Genomic DNA, 27,101 nt, shown 5'->3' with positions numbered 1-27,101 from the left:
GGGAATGCGGGAGTTCAGGTGACAGGGCAGGCCTGAATGTAAGAACTTGAGGTATGCACACGTGTTGACTATGAGGAGATTTCAGGAAAGAGGGACGTGGTTACCTTTGGCGGCCTGAGGTCTTCATGACCTTGGCCGTGCACGCGGAGGTGGCAGCTGTGGGGGGGCGGGGAGCGTGATCTAGAGCACATGGGAGAAAATGGGAACATCATGAGCATGCATTCTCTGTATGCTGTGTGCCGTTTCCTCACGGACCGTTCCTGTCTCCTTAGGATTTTCATGTCCAAACTGCTATTTTGTAGTATTTGTAAAACCTGCTTAATGTCCTAAGTATAGTTCCTTAATACCTCGGCCTTAGGAATATCTGAGTTCTTTACCAAATCTACTTACTGTCATCCCACCTGAAATCCTTTTACTCTCTGGTTCTTTACTGAGCCTCTGGCAAGATGCACAGAGGGGTGGTTGCAGACCCTGTGAGCCACAAGAGGGAGAAGGTGAGCTCCGGTCTTAAACGGGAACCGGCCGAGTGGGTAGGCTTCCCCTGTGGGAGCTGGGGCAGCAATGGCCAGCCCTAAAATTGAGTGTTTGTAGCAAGAGGGTGGTGGTAGCAGGTCCATACGGGGTTTGGAGGCTAAGGTCACGTACAATGACCATGGCTAACCTAGGGGAAGGGCTGGGAGAGAAGGAGTTGCATGTCCTGGGGAAGGTTGGTCCCCTGGCGCCCTTGCAGCTGCTGCCTGCCTCCTGAATGGTAATCATATTTAATCTTCTGAGAAGTTTCTGGCCTCAGACAAGCAGGGATTGCTTACGTTGAGGCGTCCATACTTGATTCCAGATTTACCTCCAAAACCCAGGCTTTCTGGTGTTTTGCTGCTTAGTGAAAGATGTTACCAGCTGGGAGGAAGTGTGAGGTTTTCACACTAAAAAGAATGCCAAGAAGGGCAAAAGGGAAGTTTTCTAACGTGTTTCCTGAGTCGAGTAAGAATGCTGAAGATGGCATTAGACGCAGGATCCACAGAGGACCTCTGTACGTGATCTCCCACCTGAGTTACTTGAGGCAAAGGTGTTCTGTGGATCTGGAAGCACCACCCAGTGACCCTGTTTGGAACCCGGACCACGAAGAAGATGGATGCTCCGCACAGAGGGTGAGGAGCCAGCTGACGCAAGAACATGGTGGACTCAAAATCCAGTGTTGCTTCACGGCTCCGCCGAGGAGGGACAGACTGGAAGAGGTGAAGGCTGGTCCCGGGTTACAGGGTTGTAGGCAACCAGCAAGGAAGCAACAAAAATGGAATGCGAACAAGACGTGAATGTAGCAAAGTCCTAAAATCCGTATGCAAAAACCAACTGAACTTAGGTCAACATCAAACAATTGTTAAATGTTTAAAGCTTCAGGGGTGCCTGGGTGGCTCAGTCGGTTGTGTATGACTCTTTATTTCGGCTTAGGTCATGATCTCGGTCGTGACATCAAGTGCCAAATCGGGCTCAAGGGGGAGTCTGCTTGAGATTCTGCCCCTTTCCCTCTGCTGCTGCCTGCCACCCCAGCTTGCTCGCTCTCTCAAATATTTTTTTTATATATATATATTTTTTAAAGATTTTATTTGAGAGAGAGAATGAGATAGAGCATGAGGGGGGGAGGGTCAGAGAGAGAGGCAGACTCCCCGCTGAGCAGGGAGCCCGACGTGGGACTCGATCCAGAGACTCCAGGATCATGACCTGAGCCGAAGGCAGTCGCTTAACCAACTGAGCCACCCAGGCACCCAATCTTTTTTTTATATTTTTTTGAGAGAGCACAAGCAGGAGGGAGAGGGAGCCCGACTCTTTTACAAAAAAAATCTTTAAAGAAAAAGTTTCTTTAAAAAATTAAGATTTTATTAGTGCACAAAATGGGGGAGGAGCAGAGGGAGAGGGAGAAGCAGGCTTCCCATGGAGCAGGGAGCCCGACGCGGGGCTCGATCCCAGAACCCCGGGATCATGACCTGAGCCGAAGGCAGATGCTTAATGACGGAGCCACCCAGGCGCCCCCAAAATGGGTGGATTTTAATGGTATGTTTTACTTAAATAGCAAATGAAAACAAGTATGGGGGGCGCTTGGCTGGCTCAGTTGGAAGAGCAAGTGACTCTTGATCTCGGGGTCTTGAGTTCAAGCCCCACACTGGGTGTAGAGATTGCTAAAAAAAATAAGCTTAAAAAAATTACGGAAGGCAGTCTAATGGCCAAAAGTGACCTCAAGCAAGTCTCTGGACTTCTCACGCCTGGGACCTCGTTTGTCAGTTAGAATCCATGATGCCTGAGAGAAGCGTCCTGGCGCTTCCTAGGTAGTGGGCTTCACAGGGGCCTGGCGGGGAACAAGCGCTCCGAGACGCAGCTTTTCCTCGCCCGGACCCTCCGCCTCTAGGACCTTTCCCGCCAGTCCTGCGAGCTGCCCTCACCCGGGCTCGCTTCTACCACACAGTCCTGGGGGGTAATGGAGCCCCAGCCTGAGCCGCCTGTCGTCCCGGAAGTCCCCCTCCACCGCCTCTGCTCTCATCTTCAGCCTTCTCAATTTTTAGTAGCGCCTCGCATGCAGTCAACCAAGTGTGCCGGGAACAGCCACCGAGCACTAGCCCGGTGCAGCTGCGTGTGCCCCACGGATGGACCAGCATCATCGCAGAAGACACGACAGCAAGGAGGGGCTCTGCTGGCGGGGCGGGGCCTGCAGAAGCTTCTAGAAGGCGCTCACTGCTGACAGAAAGCTGACCTGATGGCAACAAAGAGGAGAGGGGACAAGGGACCGTGTGCCTCGCCAGGCTTGAGAGCCTGGACCCTCAGCCTGGGGAAGGGACCGGCGCACAGGCTGAGTGCCGAGAGAGCTGGAGGGTGACCGTGGCTAACTGTGCCCTGGACGCTGGCCATTAGCCCCGGCCGAGGCCCGGGACCGGACGGAGACTCTGGCTGGCAGCGCAGCTGGTGGGAAGGCGGTAGCCGGCGGGCAGCCCCCGCAAAGGAGCGGGGCCCGTGCCCACTTCCTGAGGCATGTCTTTCCCACCAGGAACTGGTAAGCACTTCCACCACATTGGTGTTGTCTCGTCTTCAAGCCAGGTGGCCCCTTCCATGCTGGCGCACCCTGTCCCAGCTGCAGAGGGTGGCACACGGGGCCTCCGGCGCCGAGGAAGGCCCGTCGGAGGTGAGAGTGCGCCAACTCCCCGCGGGGCGTCCCCCCTGCAGCGCCCAGGCTGGGGACTGAGTGCGATGGAAGCTCCAGGCTCTGCTCTGCCTCCCAAGGTGGCGGCTCAGGAAGCGCTGACCCGCCTGGGCGTGAGTTTGGGTTACAGACGTTTCTCCCAGATACGCAGGACAGCGTCTGGCATGTGGCAGCCTATCAAGTCTTTGTTAATAGATTGGCCAAAGCACTTCGGTTTACAAACACTCTCCGTTTCTACTTTCTTCTATTTTTTCTAACTTTTATTTTGGGATGCCCTAAACACATGCAGAAGTAGAGGGAGAGAGACTAAGAAGTGTTGGTGAGGATGTGCAGGAACTGGGACTTCCTACACGGCTGCTGGGAATGTGGAGCCGAGCCGTTCTGGGAAGCAGTCTGGCAATTGCTCAGAAAATTAAACAGAGACCTACTGTCGGGTCCGATGTCTACCCAGGAGACAAGAACACGTCCACAAAGACGCACACACACACTTCCATGGTGTTTGTCACAAAAGCCAAAAGGTGGGAACAAACCACATGTCCATCAACAGGGGTACAGATAAACCGAACGTAGTGATCCATACAGTGGAGTATTATTCCAAATACTGTATTCTTGTCATAAAAAGGTACATAAGAAGTACCAATTCATGCCACACTGGGAACAAAACTGGGCAACATGCTAAGTGAAAGAACCCAGTCACAAAAGGCCACGGGTGTATTGTATGATCCCATTTATTTATTTAAAAGATTTTATTTATTTATTTGACAGAGACACAGTGAGAGAGGGAACACAAGCAGGGGGAGCGGCAGGCAGAGGGAGAGGGAGAAGCAGGCTTCCCGCTGAGCAGGGAGCCCGATGGGGGGCTCGACCCCAGGACCCCAGGATCATGACCTGAGCCGAAGGCAGACACTTAACGACTGAGGCACCCAGGCGCCCCAATAAAGCTGTTATTTTTAATATTTATTTAAAGATTTTATTTATTTGTCAGAGAGAGAGCACAAGTAGGGGGAGCGGCAGAAGGAGAAACAGACTCCCCGCTGAGCAGAGAGCCCGATGCAGGGCTCGATCCCAGGACCCCGGGATCATGACCTGAGCTGAAGGCAGACAGACACCCAACCGACTGAGCCCCACAGGCATCCCTTGTCTTGTTTTTCAATTGTGGTAAAATGTACATAACGTACAATTGCCCATTTTAAGCGTACAATTCAGTGGCACTAACTACATTCAAAATGTTGTGCAACCATCACCACCATCTATTGCGAAACCGTTTTCATATCCCAAAGAGAAACCCTGTCCATATTGAGCAATAACCTGCCCAAAATGGTCTTCATGCCCTTCTGCACCAGGTCAAATCCCATTGCCCAGCCCCAAGGACGGGTCGCATGCTTCAGAAAAGCCCCGGCCACAGGCTCCTTGCACCCTTTCCCCTCAACGATTAGTTCATGGCCACTCTGCCCACGAAGGAAGGCGCGTGCCCAGCGTGGCTCCCACCAGCCCAGCGCACCGGACATTTGTGACTGAGTAACTGGCAGGTACGGCTGGCCTCTCCCCGTTTCTGGGTAGATGGCCATTTGTTTACATAATTTTCTATAATTTAGGAAGCTTTTATTCTCTTTGCTAAGCCTTCAAGATCTACTGAAACCTTTGAAAGTATGATTTCAGATGATTCTTCTATAGGAAGGAACATCGCTTCACCTCCCTGGGAAGAACATTCCAGGAAGCAGAGCTCTAAGTGAGTCACAGTGTATTAATAGCACATCAGACTCTGAACGAAGATTCCAGGATGCTGTTGCAGAGCCAACGAGCTGAGCATATGGTCTGCCAAGTGCATCTGTCTGCTTGGAACATGCATTAGCTTCTTAGGAAAGTTCTTTAAGGCCTCTACACTTGACCAGTGACGTTCTAGAGCTTCACGTGTAGTCCCAAAAGCAACAGTCTTCCTTTTTTTTAAATTCGAGATTTAAAAAATAACAAAATCAGAATTTAAAAAAAAGGATAAATCATCTACCCACTTTTTTTTTTTAAGATTTTCTTTTTCTTTTCTTTTTTTTTTTAAGTAGTTCAACGTGGGGCTTGAACTCATAGCCCTGAGTTCAAGACCTCAGCTGAGATCAAGAGGCCCTTGACTGACTGAGCCACCCAGGTGCCCCTCTTTTACTTTTTTAAAGTAATCTCTACCCACAACATGGGGCTCGAACTTCCAACCCCAACGTCGAGTCGCAGGCTCCACTGACTGAGCCAGCCGAATGCTTCTCAGCTGCCTGCTGTGTGTGTGTGTGTGTGTGTGTGTAAAGCAATAGAAGTTTATTAAGCAAGGGTACAGAAAAAGCTCTCAGGAGTGAGAGGGGTCCTGACAGGTGCCAGCAAGGAGGGCCTTTAGGGTTGGTCTTTTATAGAAAGCTAACCAGGGAACTTAAATCCTTTTAACATCTCTATTGATAAGACCTTCAATGGCTTACTTCCTTCTTAGGGTCTGGTTATTCTTGTTGGTCACAGGTGATTATCATAAAGACACCCACCCCACGGGACCCACCCCACATGCCTAGGGCAGGGTGGTCCGATTTGTCCCCTTGTCTCCGGTTTCCCCACACCTCCACATTTTTGGGACTTCTGTGAGCCTGATCACATAGCCCCCTATCTCTCTCTACCTAGCCCCACCCGTCCCTTACTCATTCCTCCCCCTGGAATAGTAACCCTATGGGATGATGACCCACCCCTCTTGCTGCTTCCTGCAGCAATGGGGCGGTGGGCTGTGAGGCACTTAGAATCTATCCAGGGGGTCGACCCAGGGGCTTGTGGTATGGCTCCAGGGGGTCATGAGGGGCAGCAAACCGTGCATGCATCTCAGCTGTCTGCTTTTAAAAATAGTTGAGGGACGCCTGGTGTGGCTCAGTCAGTTAAGCGTCTGCCTCTGGCTCAGGTTGTGATCCCAGAGCCTGGGATCGAGCCCCGCAGGCTTCCCTGCTCAGCGGGAAGCCTGCTTCTCCTTTTCCCTCTGCCTGCTGCTCCCCCTGCTTGTGTTCTCTCTCTCTCTCTGTCTGTCAAATAAATAAATAAAATCTTTAAAAAATAATAAAATAAAAAAAAAAAATAGTTGAATGGATGAAACCAATAAAAATAGCTGAATGTATGAAACCAATAAAACACTCAGTATATGAATTCCATTCGTTGTGGATATAGAAAATTATGTTGTTTTGCAAGTTCCCTGCATCCTCTGGATTTTTCTGGCTCCATGTCCTCCCTTAGCGTGAAAGTTCAGCAGAAGTGTCAGAAGATGCCTGGTGATCACAAAAGGGGAACCAAGCACAAGGAGGGACATTTTATATCCATCAGAATGGCAGAAATTTAAGTCTGACCACAGTCATGTGGTCACAGTCATGACCACATTTGCTGGAGTCTGACAAAGGGGTACTTGACTCTCATGTACCCCTGGTGGGAGTGTGAACCAATACAGTCACTCCAGGGAGCAATTTGGTGTATCTGATGAAGAACTTCCCCTTCTTGGTTGGTGCTGGAGAAAGTCTTACCCACCTGCACAATGAGAAACCTACATGGGGCGCCTGGGGGGGCTCAGTCATTAGGCGTCTGCCTTCAGCTCAGGTCATGATCCCAGGGTCCTGGGATCGAGCCCAGAGTCGGACTCCCTGCTCGGCGGGAAGCCTGCTTCTCCCTCTCCCTCTCCCCCTGCTTGTGTTCCTGTTCTCGGTATCTCTCTCTCTGTCAAATAAATAAATAAAATCTTAAAAAAAAGATTCTAGATTCTCTCCCCTTCCACCTCCCACCAGCTTGCGTGCATGCACGCACTCTCTCTTGCTCTTTCTCAAAAGAAAAAAAAATGGAGAAACGTACAAGAACGTTCTTTGCAAGACTGTAGTTATGGAAAATTTGAACATAGCCTAAATATCCAAAAACAGGATACTGTCCTGGTAAATCTGCTTAATAGGAAATACAGGGGAGGGGGGTAGAGGGACAAGCTAAACAACACTTTGAGGAAGCAGCCAAACAAATCCAGAAGATTCTGCAGGATATTTGGCCTGGCCTCTTCCCCAAATCAGTGCCATTAAAACAAAACAGCTCTAGGGGCGCCTAGGTGGCTCAGTTGGTTAGGCGACTGCCTTCGGCTCAGGTCATGATCCCAGGATCCTGGGATCAAGCCCCACGTCGGGCTCCCTGCTCCACGGGAAGCCTGCTTCTCCCTCTCCCACTCCCCCTGCTTGTGTTCCCTCTCACGCTGTCTCTCTCTCAATTAAATAAATAAAATAAAAAAACAGCTCTAGGTTAAAAGAGACTTAACAGATACAACCAGTCTTAGCCCAAAGGCCTGTGGGCACCATGGGGCGGAGCGACTGGGCATGGGTATGGCCCAGCTGGGGAGAGTGTTTCGACCTGGATGGTCGCAGCCGCAGGGCCCCTGCATTCCTGCCTGGGGTTCCAAGTCCTCAATGGACCTTCTATTTCCCTTACTATTGTCTTTATTTCCTTAGTTCTTTCTTTCTGGCTCTACATATTCCTTATTTTACTTTTTTTCATTTTCTATGATGTGACTTTCAAAGGTACAAAGTAGATAGAAGAATATGGAACCTGATGTGCCTCTCATTGTCCAGCCAACTGGTCATGGCTAGTTGGGTCCATCCACACTCCATGAACCTCTCCCCATTTAATCTGTATTTCATATTTTCTTTTTCTTTCTTTCTTTCTTTTTTTTAGAGAGAAAGCGTGCACAAGCAGGAGGGAGGGCACAGGGAGAGAGAGAATCTTTTTTTTTTTTTTTTAAGATTTTATTTACTTATTTGGACAGAGAGAGAGAGAGAGATCAAAAGCAGGGGGAGTGGCAGGCAGAGGGAGAGGGAGAAGCGGGCTCCCAGGGAGCCCGATGCGGGGCTTGATCCCAGGACCCTGGGATCATGACCTGAGCTGAAGACAGACGCTTAACCGACTAAGCCACCCAGGTGCCCAAGAATCTTTTTTTTTAAAGATTTATTTATTTAGGGGTGAATAGAAGTGGTGGGAGTGAGTATCCTGTCTTACTTTTAATTTTGCATTTAATTGTAGTACCAAGTACCTTGATTATGTTTGAGTTACAAAGGTATGTTAAAGAAAAGATTAGAGACACCTGAGTGGCTCAGTTAAGCATCCAACTCTTGATTTCAGCTCTGGTCATGATCTCAGAGTCATGAGACTGAGAGCCCTGTGTCATGTTCTGCACTCGTCAGGGAGTCTGCCTGAGAGTCTCTCTCTCTCCCTCTGCCCCTCCCTCTCACTCACTCTCTCACGCAGGGGTGCCTGGGTGGCTCAGTCGGTTACGCGTCTGCCTTCAGCTCAGGTCATGATCCCGGGGTCCTGGGATCGAGCCCCGCAGAGCAGGGAGCCCGCTTCTCCCTCCCCTCTCCCCCTGCTTGTGTTCCCTCTCTCGCTGTGTCTCTCTCTTTCAAATAAATAAATAAAAAATCTTAAAAAAAAAAGATTTATTTATTTATGGGGCGCCTGGGTGGGTAAGTCGGTTAAGCATCTGACTTTAGCTCAGGTCATGATCTCAGGGTCCTGGGATCAAGCCCTGAGTATGAGTCGGGCTCTGTGCTCAGCAAGGAGTCTGCTTGTCCCTCTCCATCTCCCTCTGCCCCTCCCCCTGCTCGTACTCTCTTGCTCTCTTTCCCTCAAATAAAGAAAATATTAAAAAAAAAATAAAATTAACAATAAGATTTACTTATTTATTTTAGAGGACAGAGAGAGAGAGTGGAGGGAGGGGCAGAGGGAGAGAGAGAGACTCTCAGGCAGACTCCCTGACGAGTGCAGAACATGACACAGGGCTCTCAGTCTCATGACTCTGAGATCATGACCAGAGCTGAAATCAAGAGTTGGATGCTTAACTGAGCCACTCAGGTGTCTCTAATCTTTTCTTTAACATACCTTTGTAACTCAAACATAATCAAGGTACTTGGTACTACAATTAAATGCAAAATTAAAAGTAAGACAGGATACTCACTCCCACCACTTCTATTCAACACCATACTGGAGGAGATTTGAGCCAAGGCAGTCAGTCAAGATAAATAAATAAAAGGCATCCTGATTGGACCGGAAGGAGTACAAATTATCTCTATTTGCAGATGACATAATCTTGTATATAGAAAACACTAAGAAGACTAGACACACACACACCCTTATTAGAACAACCAGTTCAGCGAGGTTTTAGGATAGAACATCAATATACAAAACTCTTAAAAAATAAACTAGGTGAAGGGTCCACCGGACCTGTATTTTTTAAGAGATTTGATTTATTTATTTGAGAGAGAGAATTATCGAGAGAGAGAGAGCGAGCGAGCCAGGGAGAGGGAGAAGCAGGCTCCTTGCTGAGCAGGGAGCCTAACATGGGGCTCAATCCCAGGAACTTGGGACTATAACCTCAGCCGAAGGCAGGTGCTTAACTGACTGAGCCACCCAGGTGACCCTGTATTTCTTTTTTTAAGATTTTATTTATTTATTTATTTATTTGAGAGAAAGACAGAGAGAGCATGAGCAGGGGGAGGGGCAGAGGGAGATGGAGAGGGAGAAGCAGACTCCCCTACTGAGCAGTGAGTCTGGACATGGGGCTCGATCCCAGGACCCTGGGATCATCACCTGAGCTAAAGTTAGATGCTTAACTGACTGAGCCACCCAGGCACCCCAAAAATCTATTGTATTTCTATACACTAACAATGAACAATCCAAAAATAAAATTAAGAAACAGCCCTACTTAAGATAGCATCAAAAAGAATAAAACACTGGGCGCCTGGGTGGCTCAGTCGTTAAGCGTCTGCCTTCGGCTCAGGTCATGGTCCCAGGGTCCTGGGATCGAGCCCCGCATCGGGCTCCCTGCTCAGCAGAGAGCCTGCTTCTCCCTCTCCCACTCCCCCTGCTTGTGTTCCCTCTCTCGCTGTGTCTCTCTCTGTCAAATAAATAAATAAAATCTTTAAAAAAAAAAAAGACAAAAAGAATAAAACACTTAGCAATAAATTTAAGAAACACAAGACTTGCACGCTGAAAACTAAAACATTGTTGAAAGAAATTTTAAAAGACCTAATAAATGAAAAGACATCCTATGTTCATGGATTGGAAGACTCAGTATTGTGTGTGTATGTGTGTTTTATTGAAGTATAGTTGACGCACAATGTTACATTAGTTTTAGGTGTACCACATGGTCTGTACATTACCCTGTGCTCACCACAAGCATAGCTCCCATCTGCCACCATGCAACGCTATTAGGGTACCACTGACCGTATTCCTTATGCTGTACCTTTCGTCCCCTTGACTTATTCATTCCATAACTGGGAGTCTGTATCTCCCACTCCCATTCACCTGTTTTGCCCATCCCCCCACCTCTTCTCCTCTCTGGCAAATACCAGTTTGTTTTCTGTATTTATGGATCTATTTCTGATTTTTCTTTTCATTTGTTTTGTTTTTTTAGATTCCACATATAAGTGAAGTCATATAGTAGTTGTCTTTTTCTGTCTGACTTATTTTACTTAGCATACCACTGTCTATGTCCATCCATATTGTCATAAATGGCCAGATCTCATTCATTTTTATGGCCAAGTAATACTCCATTGTGTATGTATATATATATACACATACATCTTCTTTATCTATTTTTTTAAAGATTTTATTTATTTGAGAGAGAGAGCAAGCACTGGAAGAGGGTAGAAAGAGAAGCACATTCCCCACTGAGCAGGGAGCCCGATGTGGGACTTGATCCAGGACCCAGGGATCATGACCTGAGCCAAAGGCCGACACTTAACGACTGAGCCACCCAGGCGCCCCGTTCTTTATCTATTGATGGACACTTGGGTTGCTTCCATAATTGGCTATTGTAAATAATGTTGCAATAAACATAGGGGTGCGTGTATCTTTTCAAATTAGTGTTTTTGTTTTCTTTGTGCAAATACCCAGTAGTGGGATTACTAGAGCATATGGTATTTCTATTTTTAATTTTTTGAGAAACCTTCATACTGTTTTCCACAGTGGCTGCTCTGATCTATATTCCCACCAACAGTGCATGAGGATTCCTTTTTTCCACCTCCTTGCCAAAACTTCTTTCTTGTCTTTTTGGATACAGCCATTCTGACATGTGTAAGGTGATAGGTCACTGTGGTTCTGATTTGCATTTCTCTGATGATTAGTGATGTTGAGCATCTGACATAATATTGTTAAGACAGCAATACTACTCGGGGCACCTGGGTGGCTCAGTCGTTAAGCATCTGCCTTCGGCTCGGGTCATGATCCCAGGATCCTGGGATCGAGCCCCACACTGGGCTCCCTGCTCGGCGGGAAGCCTGCTTCTCCCTCTGCCTCTCCCCCTGCTTGTGTTCCCTCTCTCGCTGTGTCTTGCTCTGTCAAATAAATAAATAAAATCTTAAAAAAAAAAAAAAGACGGCAATACTACTCAAATTGACCTACACATTCAACACAATCCGTATCAAATCCCAGCTGACATTTTTGCAGACATTGACAAGCAGGTCCTAAAATTCACATGGAAATGCAAGGGACCCAGAAGGGCCAAACGATCGTGAAAAAGGACAGAGTTGGAAGATCCACACTTCCTGACTTCAGAAATCACTAAAAAAAAAAACCCTAGTGAGTTCACAGCTGACATGATTTGTGGCATATTCAATTCACCAGTACCTGTGACTCATTATATATATATTTAAAGATTTTATTTATTTGAGAGAGAGAGTGCGAGCAGGGGGGAGGGTTAGAGGGAGAAGCAGATTCCCCACTGAGCAGGGAGCCTGATGTGGGATTAGATCCAGGACCCTGGGATCATGACTCGGGCCGAAGGCAGACGCTTAACAGACTGAGCCACCCAGGCGCCCCTCAAAATATATTTTTGGGCAGTTACTATGCTGGGCACCCTGGGGGAAGGTTGGGGGGAAGGGGCCTTGGGTTTGGAACCCCTAGGCTCATCCACCAGTCTTGTGAGCCGGTAGAAATCCGTGGACAACTTCTGCACCGCTGATCCGGCCTGCTGTGGGAACGCAGAGGAGGGGTTCCTAACCAAGACCCGAGGTCCCGGAAGGCTTCCTGGAGGAGGAGCCAAACTCAGCTCCAGAGGGGTGGCGGGGTGAAGAGCGCATTTCCCCATAGAAGTCCGAGCTGTGGGTGGTGGGGAGGGGAGGGGAGGGGGCTTGGCGCCCGCCCGCCTCTGGAAGGAGAAGTGGGAGTGGCTGGAGCGGGGCGCCGGGGGGGGGGGGGGGGGGGGGCGCGTTAAAAGGTCTGGACGTCATCCCGGCCACCGGGCAGTCACGCAAGGTTTTGTGAGCGAATCGTGTCCTTAGGCGGCCCGCGCCGCGAGCGGAGCGCGGGACGGCGGGTCCGAGCCGCGGGGCGCAGGGGCGCGGGCGTCGGGGGCCTGGGCCGCTCGCCGGGTCGCCGCGGAGATGGCGGTGACGTCACACAGGCCCGGCCCGCAGACCCCCTTCGGGGCCCGGCGAGGTCACGCTGGGAACAAAATGGACATGCCATTCCGCAGGTGAGTCTGCGGTGGCGGCGCGGGGCCCGGCCCGCCCGCCGGACCCCGTTCCCGGTGGCCCCGACCTGAGTGAAGCCGCCCCACCCGGAGCCGCGCCCGGGAGCCAGTTCCTTGCTACGTCGGGGCTGCTCTTCCGGCCCAGCCCCGGGCAGGTGGGCACAGGTGCGTGGGCCAGGTGCGCCCGCCCCCGAGCGGCTCACCACCTGCGGCGCCTGTCCCCGCAGCTGCCCGCCCGGCGGGGCCCGCGACGCCGCGAGGCCCGGGGTAGGACGCGGGTGGGCTTCCGCCGGCAAGAAGGGGCCGAGGCAACTGGGTCTAGGTCCCCCGTGGGGTCCTTGCGGCGTGGAAGTGAGGCCGGCCTCCCCGGGGGGGGGGGGGCCCGCCGCCTAGGTTTGGAGTCCTTGGCTTGGAGACCCCCCTTTTCTTTCCCCTTATGAAGGAACATCCCATCTGCCAGGAGTCAGACCTGCAGGGGGGGGGGGGGCCCGCCGCCTAGGTTTGGAGTCCTTGGCTTGGAGACCCCCCTTTTCTTTCCCCTTATGAAGGAACATCCCATCTTCCAGGAGTCAGACCTGCGGGGGGGGGGGGGGCCCGCCGCCTAGGTTTGGAGTCCTTGGCTTGGAGACCCCCCTTTTCTTTCCCCTTATGAAGGAACATCCCATCTTCCAGGAGTCAGACCTGCAGGGGGGGGGCCGCCGCCTAGGTTTGGAGTCCTTGGCTTGGAGACCCCCCTTTTCTTTCCCCTTATGAAGGAACATCCCATCTGCCAGGAGTCAGACCTGCAGGGGGGGGCGCCGCCTAGGTTTGGAGTCCTTGGCTTGGAGACCCCCCTTTTCTTTCCCCTTATGAAGGAACATCCCATCTGCCAGGAGTCAGACCTGCAGGGGGGGGGGCCCGCCGCCTAGGTTTGGAGTCCTTGGCTTGGAGACCCCCCTTTTCTTTCCCCTTATGAAGGAACATCCCATCTTCCAGGAGTCAGACCTGCAGGGGGGGGGCCGCCGCCTAGGTTTGGAGTCCTTGGCTTGGAGACCCCCCTTTTCTTTCCCCTTATGAAGGAACATCCCATCTGCCAGGAGTCAGACCTGCAGGGGGGGGGGCCCGCCGCCTAGGTTTGGAGTCCTTGGCTTGGAGACCCCCCTTTTCTTTCCCCTTATGAAGGAACATCCCATCTTCCAGGAGTCAGACCTGCAGGGGGGGGGCCGCCGCCTAGGTTTGGAGTCCTTGGCTTGGAGACCCCCCTTTTCTTTCCCCTTATGAAGGAACATCCCATCTTCCAGGAGTCAGACCTGCGGGGGGGGGGGGGGGGCCCGCTGCCTAGGTTTGGAGTCCTTGGCTTGGAGACCCCCCTTTTCTTTCCCCTTATGAAGGAACATCCCATCTGCCAGGAGTCAGACCTGCAGGGGGGGGGGCCCGCCGCCTAGGTTTGGAGTCCTTGGCTTGGAGACCCCCCTTTTCTTTCCCCTTATGAAGGAACATCCCATCTTCCAGGAGTCAGACCTGCGGGGGGGGGGCCGCCGCCTAGGTTTGGAGTCCTTGGCTTGGAGACCCCCCTTTTCTTTCCCCTTATGAAGGAACATCCCATCTTCCAGGAGTCAGACCTGCGGGGGGGGGGCCCGCCGCCTAGGTTTGGAGTCCTTGGCTTGGAGACCCCCCTTTTCTTTCCCCTTATGAAGGAACATCCCATCTGCCAGGAGTCAGACCTGCAGGGTGACGAGACCCTGGTGTGAGGGCAGGGCTGAGATGGGGATTCCTCTGTTTGCCCCGGCATGAAGTGTGAAGACTTAAGAAGGGGTGTCCCCAGCCTTCCAGTGAAGTGGGATGGTGGGGAGGTGGCGCTGGGCCAGCTCGGCCCAGGCTCAGGGTCAGGGTGGGAGGGCGGTCCTGGACCTGCTGTGCCCTCAGACAGGAAGCCGGTTGTGCTTGAGAAGTGTGGACACGTTCCCCCCTCCCCCTTCAAACCCAGGGGAGAATTCTAGGACACCTGGGAATGACCCTGGGGTTTGCGTCTGCAAAGCTACACAGTATTTCTCCAAAACGTTATTTTAACCTGTCGTTTCCTCTAGAGCAAACTGATTTAAAATAAGAAAATCCCAGTGGTCCTGTGCTCTGGCTTTTCTGTGGATTCCTTCTGTCTGAATGGCTGTTCTTATTTTGGTTGTAGAACTTCCTGGTCTGATGGATTCTGATACAAGCCCAGTTGATTTGGAAAGGTTGACTCACAAATACAAGGTAAAATGAGAATTGGCTTCATCTGCTTCATCTGCATTGTTTTCCTTTTAAAGCTTGGTCAATTGTCTTGAATGAGAGTTGTTTTTTTGTTTTTTTGTTTTAAGTCCTCTCTTTGCCCAACGTGGGGTTCAAACTCAGGACCCCGACATCAAGAGTCACATTCTTTACTGACTGAGCCAGCCAGGTGTCCCTGGAGTTATAAGTTATGAGCTTTTTTTCAGGCGGCGTAAGGAACAAGAGACTGCAAAATGAAAAAATCCACTGTCTTCCTTTTCATTATATCTCAGAATAATTGCACCAAAAATGTGGTCAAAATAATATCAACTATGGTATGAAGGTGTCCATCTTAAAAATTAATACTTGTGGGGGCACCTGGGTGGCTCAGTCGTTTAAGTGTCTGACTCTTGATTTCGGCTCAGGTCATGATGTCGGGGTCCTGGGATGAACCAGTTCCCCCGTTGGGCTTCACACTCAGCGGGGAGCCTGCTCGAGATTCTGTTCCCCTCCCTCCCTCCCTCCCTCCCTCTCTTCCTCTGCTCCCCCTGCTCACGCACTCTCTCTCTCTCTCTAAAATAAATAAAATCTATTTTAAAAAAGTTAACACTGGGGGAGAAAAAGAAAAACACTTCTGTGATTTGTGCACCAAAGTACAGACCCTAATATCCCCCCCAGGAACCTTATCATATAAAGGGTGGAACCTATTTATTTGGAGCTGTCCATTCTTGTTCTACCTACGGGTAGAAAAAAAGGGGGGGGATAATTTTCAGTCTCTGACTTCACTTTAGACTATTACACTTGAATGAGTATTTCCTGGGCACCGACCCTGGCCCAGGGACTCGGGTATGAGTTGATGAAGCTGTCCCTAAAAGGAGTGTGTCTAAAGGACATAAGTGTATTCATGTTGATACAGGGGTGTTTATCATCGGAAGAGTGACCCTCAATGGCTCCCTGCTCTCCGAGGCTCCTGGGCCAGGAAAGGAGCTCAGATATTTGAAGTCTGGACCAGATCTTAGTTTCTTTCAAGGTAGAGCATCCCGTGAGATGACAGACCACGCTGCCACCGCCTATCTCCACTCAAATAAAGCCAATCCTCTTAGAAACCACTTTTGGGAATGAGGAGTTTGAGAACTCTTTCAGAACAAATTTTATTGCAAGGGAAGTGTGCCTGTTCTTGAACTAGAACAGTTGAGATTGATGAATATTGAGAGAACTTTTTTTTAAAGATTTTATTTATTTATTGGAGAGAGAATAAGAGAGAGAGAGCACATGAGAGGGGGGAGGGTCAGAGGGAGAAGCAGACCCCCCACTGAGCAAGGAGCCCGATATGGGACTTGATCCTGGGACTCCAGGATCATGACCCGAGCCGAAGGCAGTCGCTCAACCAACTGAGCCACCCAGGCGCCCCAAGAGAGAACTTTTTAAAAAATTATTATTTATTTGGGGTGCCTGGGTGGCTCAGTCGTTAAGCGTCTGCCTTCAGCTCAGGTCATGATCCCAGGGTCCTGGGATCGAGCCCCACGTCGGGCTCCCTGCTCCGCGGGAAGCCTGCTTCTCCCTTTCCCACTCCCCCTGCTTGTGTTCCCTCTCTCGCTGTGTCTCTCTCTGTCAAATAAATAAATAAAATCTTTAAAAAAAAAATTATTATTTATTTGACAGAGAGAGCACACGCACAAGCAGGGGGAGCAGGAGAGGGAGAAGCAGACTCCCCAGGAGCAGGGAAACTGATGCGGGGCTCGATCCCAGGACCCTAGGATCATGACCTGAGCTGAAGGCAGCCGCCTAACTGACTGAGCCCCCTGGGCGCCCCTAAGAGAGAACTTTTTTTTTTTGAGAACATTTTTTTAAGGATTTTGTTAGAGCCTACAGGAGCAGGGGGGAGGGGCAGAGGGAGAAGGAGAAGCAGACTCCCCGCTGAGCTCAATTCCCAGGACCCCAGGATCATGACCTGAGCCAAAGGCATACACTTAACTGACTGAACCACCCAGGCGCCCCAAGAGAGAACTTTTTAAACATGTTTTTCCTTTAAAGCAGAAATGCAAAATTGACTTAAGTACGGAGATCAGTTAACTTAGAGCAAACCCATTCTGAATTCTAACATCCGTAGGGGGGAAGAGGGGAAGACAGCTCACCATATTTTTCTCCCTTTTGTCTAGATCTTGAGAGTAGACTTGATAAGATCCTCTTTGTCAAAAGATCTTTTTGCTTGTGCTCTGTTCTTCCTTCCTGCAGAACAGCGTCTCTCGGCAAGGCTCCCCTCTTGGAAGCTGGCTTTCTGGACTTCACCTCCACTTTCCATTTGCAGCCCCCCACTCCTGGATGCTCCTGGATTCCAGGTAGGCACCTTCAGATGCAGCTCCATTCAGCTGGGGAGCTGGCTTGTCCCCCCGCCACCCCCCCCAGGGCCACTCTTCCTGGGCATGGTTCCAGGGCTGGAATGACAAAGGGCTGGGGCAGGTCCCAGGGAGCTGGAAACTAAGGTTAAGGAGTCTTGGGCCTGGAGAAGAGAGGAAGTCACCCCGGTCTCTGGGGCTGTGGACCGTTGGGGGAAGGAATTAGCCCATCATCTTTTTCCTCTTCCTCCCCTGTTGGCAGGCATTTCACTTTATGATCTAAAAAAAAAAAAAAGTGTTGCTATTTATTATCCAGTGTTTTCTTAAAGCACCCAAACAATCTACGTACAAAGGGAAAATGTTAAAGCTTTGTTAGGGAAATTGGTCAGATGTTCAACTTGTAACAAATGTCAAATTACCACATTGGCTCTTCGCCCCTCTGGCAGTGTACCTGGAATCTGGTTTCTGGTTTGGGATAGGGAGGAGGGTCTTAGTGCACGGTGGAGCTGAGGTGGAGACTGCAAACGCAGGTGCACATCTCAGGGTGGGGGATGCATTTGGCTTGGGATGTAGTGGGTGAGGGGGTCTGTGGAATGCACGCATGCATCCTGGAAAGAGCTATTGAGCATCAGCTTCGTGCTCAGTGCTGGGCCAGGCTTTGGGGACACAGCTGTGGACAGAGAAGCCAAAAGCCCAGGCGATGGAGTGAGTCCCTTGAAAGGGGCTGCGGATCCCAGCTCTGGAGGGGTGGGTGGGCAGAGGAGGGATGGGGACAGGGAGGTGGGGTGCTGATGGGGTGCAGTATGGTTCTAGCTAAGCTCTAACCGCATTGCTCTGGGTAGAGGAAGTGGGGAGAAGCAGTGGGATTCTGGGCTCCCCTGGAAGGTGGAGTCAACATGGCTGATCAACTGGATGTGGAGTTTGGAAGAAGGGGAATTGGGGTGAAGATTTTTTTTAGCTTGAGCAACAAGATTCGTGGAATGGCCCTGCATCGGCCCTGGAGGGCTGTAGTGGGCAGGTCTGGGGAAGGTCAGCCGTCTGACCTTGGACAAGTCAAGTTGGAAGAACCTGTTAGAGACCCCAGGGGAGGCCAGGCAGCAGGACGCAGAGGTGTGGAGCTGGGAGCTGGAAACCAGAGTCACCAGAGGCTGGGGGGGGGGGGGCGGTCTTGGGGCCAGGTGATGTGGGTACAGGGCACGTGCGTGTGTGCATGTGGGTGTGAGTGTGCAGCTGGGCAGATGCTGGGTGGGCTGTGCACTCAGGGTTAGAGCTTAACAGACAGGACCCGCTTGAAGGAGAGATCTGGTGGCTCTCAGGGCAGAGGTGGCGACTTCTAAGCTCTTCGTTAGGAAAATTTCAAACATGCAGCGTGAGGGGATGGGCTAACATTCTCCCAGCTTTGTGGCAAGAAGGCCTTTTCGGACCAAGCCCAGCACCCTCCCCTGGAATCCTGAACTTCTGTCCTGGAGCTGGGGAGCGGGGCAAGCAGGTGCAGCCTGGGCCGGCGGGGAGTGGGGAGGTTCTATGACTTACATCTTGGGTGCAATTAGTTCATGAGTTAGATCCCTGCCTCTCCAGGTGTAAATGTTTGTGGACAAGGGAGTAGGAAGAAGCCTGTGTGTGGATCCGCCCAGCAGGTCCTGGGGCCTCACAGGGTGGCCCATGGTGGGGTCTGGGCAACCTCGTGTTTATTGTATTTTGTTTAATAGTTGTTTATTTTATTTTATTTATTTATTTAACAGACACAGCGAGAGCAGGAACACAAGCAGGGGGAGTGGGAGAGGGAGAAGCAGGCTTCCCGCTGAGCAGGGAGCCCGATGCGGGGCTCGAACCCAGGACCCCGGGATCATGACCTGAGCCAAACGCAGACGCTTGATGACTGAGCCACCCAGGCGCCCCTAATAGTTGTTTTTTAACCACATGCATAAAATACCTTTTTATTAAAAAGTATATAAGAGGGGCACCTGGGTGGCTCAGTTAGTCAAATGTCTGACTCTTGATTTTGGCTCAGGTCATGATCTCAGGGTCGCGGGATCCCATGCTCTCTGGGAGTCTACTTCTCTCCCTCTCGCTCCCCCCAAATAAATAAATAAATCCTTTTTTAAAAAAAAGTATTTAAGGGGCATCTGGGTGGCTCAGATGGTTAAACATCTGCCTTCGGCTCAGGTCATGATCCCAGGGTCCTGGGATTGAGCCCTGCATTGGGCTCCCTGCTCGCGGGGAGCCTGCTTCTCCCTCTCCCTCTGCTGCTCCCGCTGCTCATGCACTCTCTCTCTCTCTCTCACAAATAAAGAAAAGAAAGAAATAATAAAATAAAAAAAGAAAGAAAAGAAACCTTTAACTTCTGCCAACCACCTGCTCTAGAAAATGTGGGATTGGCCCTGATCCTGGCCCATACGTCTGGCAGGGAAAGTGAGGAGAATATAGGGGTCAGATTCCTCTCCTTGTTATAATTTCACTTTTGGGCAACTTTTATCTGAACTTGGCCTAGAGAGAGTACTAAGAAACTCACAGGATGTATTCCTTTGGAGATCAAAATTAAGTTGGTTTGGCCATGTCACGGAGCATAGGAGCCGACCAAACAAGTTCCAGCCGAAAGTGGAACAAAATAATGTAGTATTTATTTATTAATATTTTATTTTTTAAACTACTCTCTACACCCAGCGTGGGGCTTGAACACACAACCCCGAGATCAAGAGTCTCACGCCCTACTGGCCGAGCCAGCCAGGAGCAGCCCCCCCTACAAATCATGTATTTATTATAACTCAAGTATAAAATAAATGTGAGTCCACCCTGATACAAGTGAATGATTGGCTAAATCAGTAAATAGGGAGAAAAGTCTCCCAGGCCGAGGGATTTCCAAACACGCTCCCTGTCCGGGGCGGTCAGCGTAAACCTCCCTCCTTGAGTGTGGGCAGCACCGCAAGACAACTTCCGAGGAGGAGTGGGTGGGCCGGGTGGGGAAAAGGTCACCTGTCAACCTTCACGGCGATCCCCTTGTGATGAGAAGGGCACATCCCCTGTGTGGGCGTGCTCCCCAAATCCATCGCCCTCGTGTGTTCATAAGAAAATCATCAGATGGGGCACCTGGGTGGCTCAGTTGGTTGGGCGACTGCCTTCGGCTCAGGTCGTGGTCCTGGAGTCCCGGGATCGAGTCCCGCATCGGGCTCCCTGCTGTCAGCAGGGAGTCTGCTTCTCCCTCTGACCCTCCCCCCTCATGCTCTCTCTCTCTATCTCATTCTCTCTCTCAAATGAATGAATAAAATCTTAAAAAAAAAAAAAATCATCAGACCAATCCCGATGGTCCTCGGGACCGTCAAGGTCAGCGAAAGCCAGGAAAGCCTGGGAAACTGTCATAGCCCGGAGGAGCCTGAGCAGACTTAGCAGCTATACGGAAGGTGGGGTCTTGGATGAGATCCTGGGGCAGAAAAAGGACACTTGGTGAAAACTAATGAAATCTGGGGCGCCTGGGTGGCTCAGATGGTTAAGCGTCTGCCTTCGGCTCAGGTCATGATCTCAGGGTCCTGGGATCGAGCCCCGCATCGGGCTCCCTGCTCCTTGGGAGCCTGCTTCTCCCTCTGCCTTTCTCTCTCGCTCTGTCTCTCATGAATTTAAAAAAAAACAACACTTTAAAAAAAAATTAAAAAAAAGAAAACTAATGAAATCTGAATGAAGTCAATACTGAAAAAAAAAGTTTTGGTTTTTGCTGGGAACCTTTCTAGCCTTTAAAATGCTAATGTGTATTGTGCTTTGGGGTCTGGTTTATACCCTTTCGTATTTCTCTGCCCTTTGCCGGGAACTGGTGTTCCATGGAGCCCAGTTTGGGAAAGCGGGGTTGACAGCAGCGGGGAGGTGGGCAATGTGTGTGACTGACGCTTCCCCTCAGGGCCTGGCGCGTTCCTTCCCACGAGGATTCTTGAGGAAAACAAGTGACATGAAAGTCCACGGAGGTAGGTTCACGGTCTCAAGCTCTGGGTGTTTTTGTTTTGTTTTTTTTAAGAGTGGATGGTCTCTCTCTCCTTTGGGTGCATATGTTTTTTTTGGGAGGGGGTGCATATTTTAAATTATTTTATTTTATTTATTTGACAGAGACACAGCGAGAGAGGGAACACAAGCAGGGGGAGTGGGAGAGGGAGAAGCAGGCCTCCCGCATAGCAGGGAGCCCGATGCGGGGCTGGATCCCAGGACCCTGGGACCATGACCTGAGCCGAAGGCAGATGCTTAACGATTGAGCCACCCAGGCGCCCCTGCGTGTTGCTTTTTTTTTTTTAAACCTCACACTTGGGGGGGGGGCGGGGAAGCTTCCTGTGTTTCTGTCCCCTTGAGGGAGTAAGTCAGTCCCCATCCTGGGCTCACATGTTTCATCTGTTAGAATAAAGGGGGAGGACATTTGAGCTGGGTGGGTGGGTTCCAGTCTGGAACTTTCAGGCTCAATGAATGTGTGACCTTTCCACTGAGCTCGTGTAAGACGGAGCTTCTGGGTGCACAGGGCTTTTCCCACACTGATGTAATGCTCGTGGGCTGGACTCCCACGCTGCCCGGGGTTAACGAAAACATTTTTTGAGAACCCCCTAGATTGGTCTAGGCGAGGTAGAACCCGCAGGACAATTCACCCCTGCGTAGCTCTGACTTGGACAAACGCATCCCGAGGGCTGGCCAGCTCCCAGAGACGCCCTCCCACCGCCACCTGCCCTGGGGGGCTGCCCTCCCCCACCCCAGCCACTTGTGCTTTGTCCCCGTGAACTTGATGTTTTTCAGTGAAGTGAAAAGTCCATCCTAACCCGCCCCCCAGCCATGGCGGGCCTGAGGCGCGGCCGACCCGCCTGCATCAGGGCAGCGTTCAGCTCCGCCAGCGCCTGGGCCGGCTTCGGGAAGAGGCAGAGAACCACACTCCATCGCTTCAAGGTGCTCCCCCCGGGCTGCCCCTTGCCCTCCTGGTGGCGCCAGGCTGGGGCGGGCAGGGCGGGGAGACCCTGTGAGTCCCAGACCAGGCATCCTGGCTCTTGGCCCGCACCCGTCCTGGGAAATAGTAGTCTCAGTGGTGGTTCTTGGCAAAATCTTTATGGGGCTTTCTTCCCGTCAAGTAGACATGTTCAAATTCCTGTCTTTTTTTTTTTTTTTTTAAAGATTTTATTTATTTATATGAGAGAGAGAGAGCACATGAGAGGGGGGAGGGTCAGAGGGAGAAGCAGACTCCCCGCCGAGCAGGGAGCCCGATGCGGGACTCGATCCCGGGACTCCAGGATCGTGACCTGAGCCGAAGGCAGTCGCTCAACCAACTGAGCTACCCAGGCGCCCTAAATTCCTGTCTTTTGATCAAGAAAAAAGATCTGCTTTCCCCCAGCAGCCTGGGATTAGTGGGGAGGGTTTCTAGAACATCTGATACCAGCCCTGGGTTCTTGGAGGGCCCCCTAGCAAGGCCTGGCCGTTATCTTGCCTCAGCCTCTGTAAAAGAAGGGGTTAGGATGGATGATCTAGGATCTCCCGTGATCTTCTGGCTTTGGGTTTAGAATGAGTGCAGGGTTCTCCATCCCTGATGTGAAGGGGATCACATCCAGCTGCTGAATCTGCCTCCTTGCCACATTCCTGGTTCTACTTTTCCTATTCATGGTGGCCAGGTTTGCATTTTAGTCCCTCAAACCGAGGAGGTGCTTCTTGCCCACCCCCAAGGGCTGCCAGCCTCTGAGGGTCCGGTGTGGCGGGAACTGCTAGAGTGGGTTCCCTCGGTCTCTGGCCCTTGGACACTGAGCGGCTATCTGCCTGCCTGCCTTTCTAGAAAGGATTATTCAGCCTTTTTTTTTAACTTCCCCAGGCCAATCACAAAAAGAACCACATGGACTTAATTGAAGGTATCTGGAGAGAGGTACGTGACAAAATGAGCCAGCCACCACTCTCCTCATTTAGGGGTGGTGGATTCGTCCCCGAATCCAAGTCCCCAGAACCAGCCAGGGGCCAATCTTGCAAGTCGGCCTTTCCAAGGAGAGTGGTTTGGGGCCCGCTGTCTATGCTCTTTTCTGCAGGGAAAGACTGGAGTTACTGTATTTTAGAAGAGGCTTCACTTTGATATTTAAATTGATTTTTCCTGGGCGCCTGGGTGGCTCAGTTGGTTAAGCGACTGCCTTCAGCTCAGGTCATGATCCCAGGGTCCTGGGATCGAGTCCCACATCGGGCTCCCTGCTCTGCGGGAAGCTTGCTTATCCCTCTCCCTCTCCCCCTGCTTGTGTTCCCTCTCTCGCTGTGTCTCTCTCTGTCAAATAAATAAAATCTTTAAAAAAAAAAAAAAATAAATTGATTTTTCCTTTTTCAAAAAACATTTTTTTAAAGATTTTATTTGGGGGAGAGAGAGAACACGTGCTGGGGGAGTGGGAGAGGGAGAAGCAGACCCCCCGCTGAGCAGGGAGCTCGATGTGGGACTCGATCCAGGGACTCCAGGATCATGACCTGAGCCGAAGGCAGTCGCTTAACCAAATGAGCCACCCAGGCGCCCCTCAGATTTTTTAAATAAGAAAAAGACTCAAAGTAGTTTGCCTGGAAAATTGACGAGACCGTAAGTTTGCAATTATTTAAACTCAAAATTAATTTATTATTTTTCAAAGAATCCATTTTATTTTTTAAAAAGACTTATTCATTTTTAGAGAGTGTGTGTGTGTGTGCACGCAAGCGGGTGGGGGGGCAGGGAGAGAGTCTCAAGCAGACTCCCTGCTGAGCACAGAGCTGGCACGAGGCTCGATCTCATGACCCTGAGATCATGATCTGAGCTGAAATCAAGAGTCAGATGCTCAACTAACTGAGCCTCCCAGGTGCCCCAAAAGATTTTATTATTTATTTATTTTTAAAAATAATTTATTTGGCAGAGAGACAGCGAGAGAGGGAACACAAGCAGGGGGAGTGGGAGAGGGGGAAGCAGACTCCCCGCGGAGCAGGGAGCCCGATGTGGGGTTCGACCCCAGGACCCTGGGACCATGACCTGAGCCAAAGGCAGATGCTTAACGACTGAGCCACCCAGGTGCCCCAAAAGATTTTAAGTCATCTCCACACCCAATGTGGGGCTTGAACTCCCGACCCCAAGATCAAGAGCCGTAGGCTCCCCACAGTGAGCTGGCCAGTGGCCCCTCAACATCAACCGCAATCCAAATTAAAAAATCAAGGAGCCGGGTGTAGTTAACACCTGGTCTCGCGGAGTTTTGAGCCTCCGGGTGAGGTTCTAATCCCAGCTCTTGTGGCCGGTGAATGCCTGTCCTGCCGGGCCTCTCTCGGTCCCCAGGGACGGACACTGTTGGCTTATTTGCAGGGTGAGCCCCTTGCCCTCCCCCACACGCACCCCAAGTGTGGGCCTCGAGGCCTCGTGGGGCTGCTGACCACTGTGCAGTCGGGTCACATGGCTGGCTCCGTGAAGTCCAATGATTCTGCCAGTTTCTGAATCTGAAATATTAGAGTTGCCTTCAGATTATGGTGTGAAACTATTTTTCATTTTTACCTTTTTGGGGGGGGGCATACGTAACCGTGTCGCCTGCCCACGGAAGAAATGAGCGCCCACGTGAGGTAACGCTGGGGTCCCTGCCCTGGCTCAGCCCTGGGCCCTTTCGGCCTGTGGCTCTATGAGGTGTGAAGCCCGGTCATCCCCGCCCGCTGGGGCCCCACATCCCCGGAGGCCGACCCGACAGGTTCCTGGTCTTCTCGGGGCCCTTAGCGTATCTGGGAGGAGGTCTGAAGCTGGGACTGGAAGTTGGCGGGGTGCAGCTCCCCACGGTTAGCACAGGAAGGGACAGCGGTCGGCTGTGGGGACTCAGACGTCCCTGGAGACCTTTGCTGCCAGAGCTGCTCGGTCAAGAGCACTGACGCAGGAAGGGGAAAAGCTGGAGTGAGAGCTAGGAAATTCGGGTACAAGGTGAGGGGCGAGGAGCCGTGGGACTCGAGGTCCAGAAAGCTCCACAGGCCCCTCGGCCAGTGGTCACAGAGGTAAGAGGCTGCCGTGGAGGATGGGCTGTACCACCCGCGCCTGGCGCTCAGACAAGGGGCACAGCCCATGGGCACCTTTGAAAACCGTGAACCCCGCACCTAAAGGCTCAGTTCAGCCTCTGCAGGCCGCTGGGGCAGCTGTGTGTGGGGCGCAGTGAGGGGCACGTTTGTGCACACCCGTTCAGGGAGGGGTGGGGCGAGCCAGGAGCCGGATGTTGGGAGGAAGTGAGTTCAGACTCCCCACTGGCGGGCCGGTGCCCAGCTCTGGGACGAGGGCTTTAAGTGATGGGACCCAGATTGGGCCCCCAGTGATGGCAGACTCTTGGGCTTTTTGGATGTGAGGGGGTATTTGTCTAATGCATTAGAGATTTATTTATTGGGGGGGTTAGGGTTAGGGAGGTTAGGGAAGGGAGAGGGAGACAAGCCGACTCTGCTCTGAGTGCGGAGCCCGTCGTGGGGCTCGATCCCACGGCCCTGAGATCACAACTGGAACCGAAACCAAGAGTGGGGCGCTCAGCTGACTGTGCCCCCCAGGCGCCGCCTGTCTAAGGCATTTGCAAGGCAGATCCGTGGAGTTTGCCAGCATCAGTGATGGAAGAAGTAATTTGCGCATGTGAGGAGTGTGTTGTACTTTATCCCGGTAGAAATTGCTAACTGGCTCAGAAACAGTTTTGCGCTCAGTTTTTAGATCCTTTCGATGGCGATTCAGAAGATCCCCCCGGTCGTCCGGCCTCCAGCTTCAGAGACTGTTCTCCGGGTGGCGTGAACGGTACCGTGCCTTCCCCTGCACTCAGGTGCGGGAGTCCGGGAGAAGTTAGCTTAGAAGACCCCCTCTCGTCAAAAGCCCCAGACCTCCTCCTGAAAGCTGCCAGCTGGGGCCCCACATCCCCGGAGGCCAACGACGTGGATATGCAGCCCGCCGAGGCCAGCAGCCCTGAGGCCCGAGGGCGGGCAGCCCGGCGCTCTGGGTCACCGGAGGACGGGAGGATGACGGAGGACGGGAGGATGACGGAGGACCGGTGGCCCAGGGCAGCCGGCCCCGTCGTCCCGGCCGCGGGGCCCCCGGAGCCTGGCAGACACGCGCAGGGCCGAGCCAGAGCGGCGCGGCCGCCACCCAGACTCGGGAGCGAGAAGGACAAGGGGCCCAAGCTCACCCTCTCCAAGAGGAAACTGGAACTTTTACTTGCAGAGCCTGAGAAAAACAAGAGAAAGAAGCAGTATGTGGCCTAGACCAAGGTGAGCAGTTAGCTCAGGAGGGGCGCTAACGCCCCGAGGGGAGCCCCTTGGCCAAAGCTGACGCTGATGGACTTGGTTCCATGAAACACTTGCCCTTTTCGGGTCTGAAACAGTGAACACCTGGCGGCCCACCAGCTTTGCTTAAAAATGGGTTTCCAACTGAGGAAAGGTCCTGTGTGGCTCTCATGGAGCCCACCTCCCCTGAATCCGAGAGCTTTTTTACTAAGTATTTAGTTTCCGTAGAGCTGGTGGTGTTTTTTTTTTAAACCTTGACTCCTGGTGCCCATTGTTGTCCACCCCACCTGAATGTTTGCTCTGGGGGTGGGAGTGGGGGTAGAGGGGTGGAGGGGGGAGCGGGAGGGGCGTGTCCGATTCTCGCGTGAATTGCTCTGTCCCCCGCCCCCGCACCTTGAGAAGCCACCCCGCACGACGTCCCTATTTCCATTCCTCCGTCCCGGTCCGTACAAGGTGAGGATTGTCTGAGCAGCTGGTGTGGCTGTTGGCAGGACCATGGTCTTGACGTGCTGACAGTTAAAAATAACGGGGTGGTGGTGGTGGTGCGCTTACCCTTCTCCCAGTTGCTGGGGCTTTGCTCACTGGGCCTTTTGTTCCCTAGCAGGCGTGAACTGAGCACGAGTCTGGCGCAGCGCTAGGTGCCCACCGC

General features: G+C 51.9%; 1 protein-coding gene across 2 annotated transcripts; it reads left to right on the top strand.

The window, feature by feature from the left end:
• Positions 1-116: 116 nt before the first annotated feature.
• On the top strand, positions 117-26,437 carry LOC123862512 (uncharacterized). Of its 2 annotated transcripts, none has more exons than XM_064571592.1 (7): positions 117-4,713; positions 14,845-14,912; positions 17,142-17,245; positions 21,129-21,192; positions 22,001-22,147; positions 23,055-23,105; positions 25,883-26,437. In XM_064571592.1, exons 5-7 carry the CDS (start codon positions 22,037-22,039, stop codon positions 26,429-26,431), a joined length of 711 nt encoding a protein of 236 aa, XP_064427662.1. In that variant the 5' UTR covers positions 117-4,713; positions 14,845-14,912; positions 17,142-17,245; positions 21,129-21,192; positions 22,001-22,036; the 3' UTR covers positions 26,432-26,437. The 2 variants fall into 2 exon arrangements, with proteins under 2 accessions (XP_064427662.1, XP_064427663.1); XM_064571593.1 differs by lacking the exon at positions 117-4,713 and adding an exon at positions 12,433-12,683.
• Positions 26,438-27,101: the final 664 nt, after the last annotated feature.

The sequence above is a fragment of the Mirounga angustirostris genome, unplaced genomic scaffold (genome assembly GCF_029215605.1).
Source record: "Mirounga angustirostris isolate CCGP_5_RB_7025 unplaced genomic scaffold, mMirAng1.0.hap1 SCAF_9, whole genome shotgun sequence".
NCBI classification, from domain to species: domain Eukaryota; kingdom Metazoa; phylum Chordata; class Mammalia; order Carnivora; family Phocidae; genus Mirounga; species Mirounga angustirostris.
This window is presented reverse-complemented; position numbering and strand designations above follow the sequence as displayed.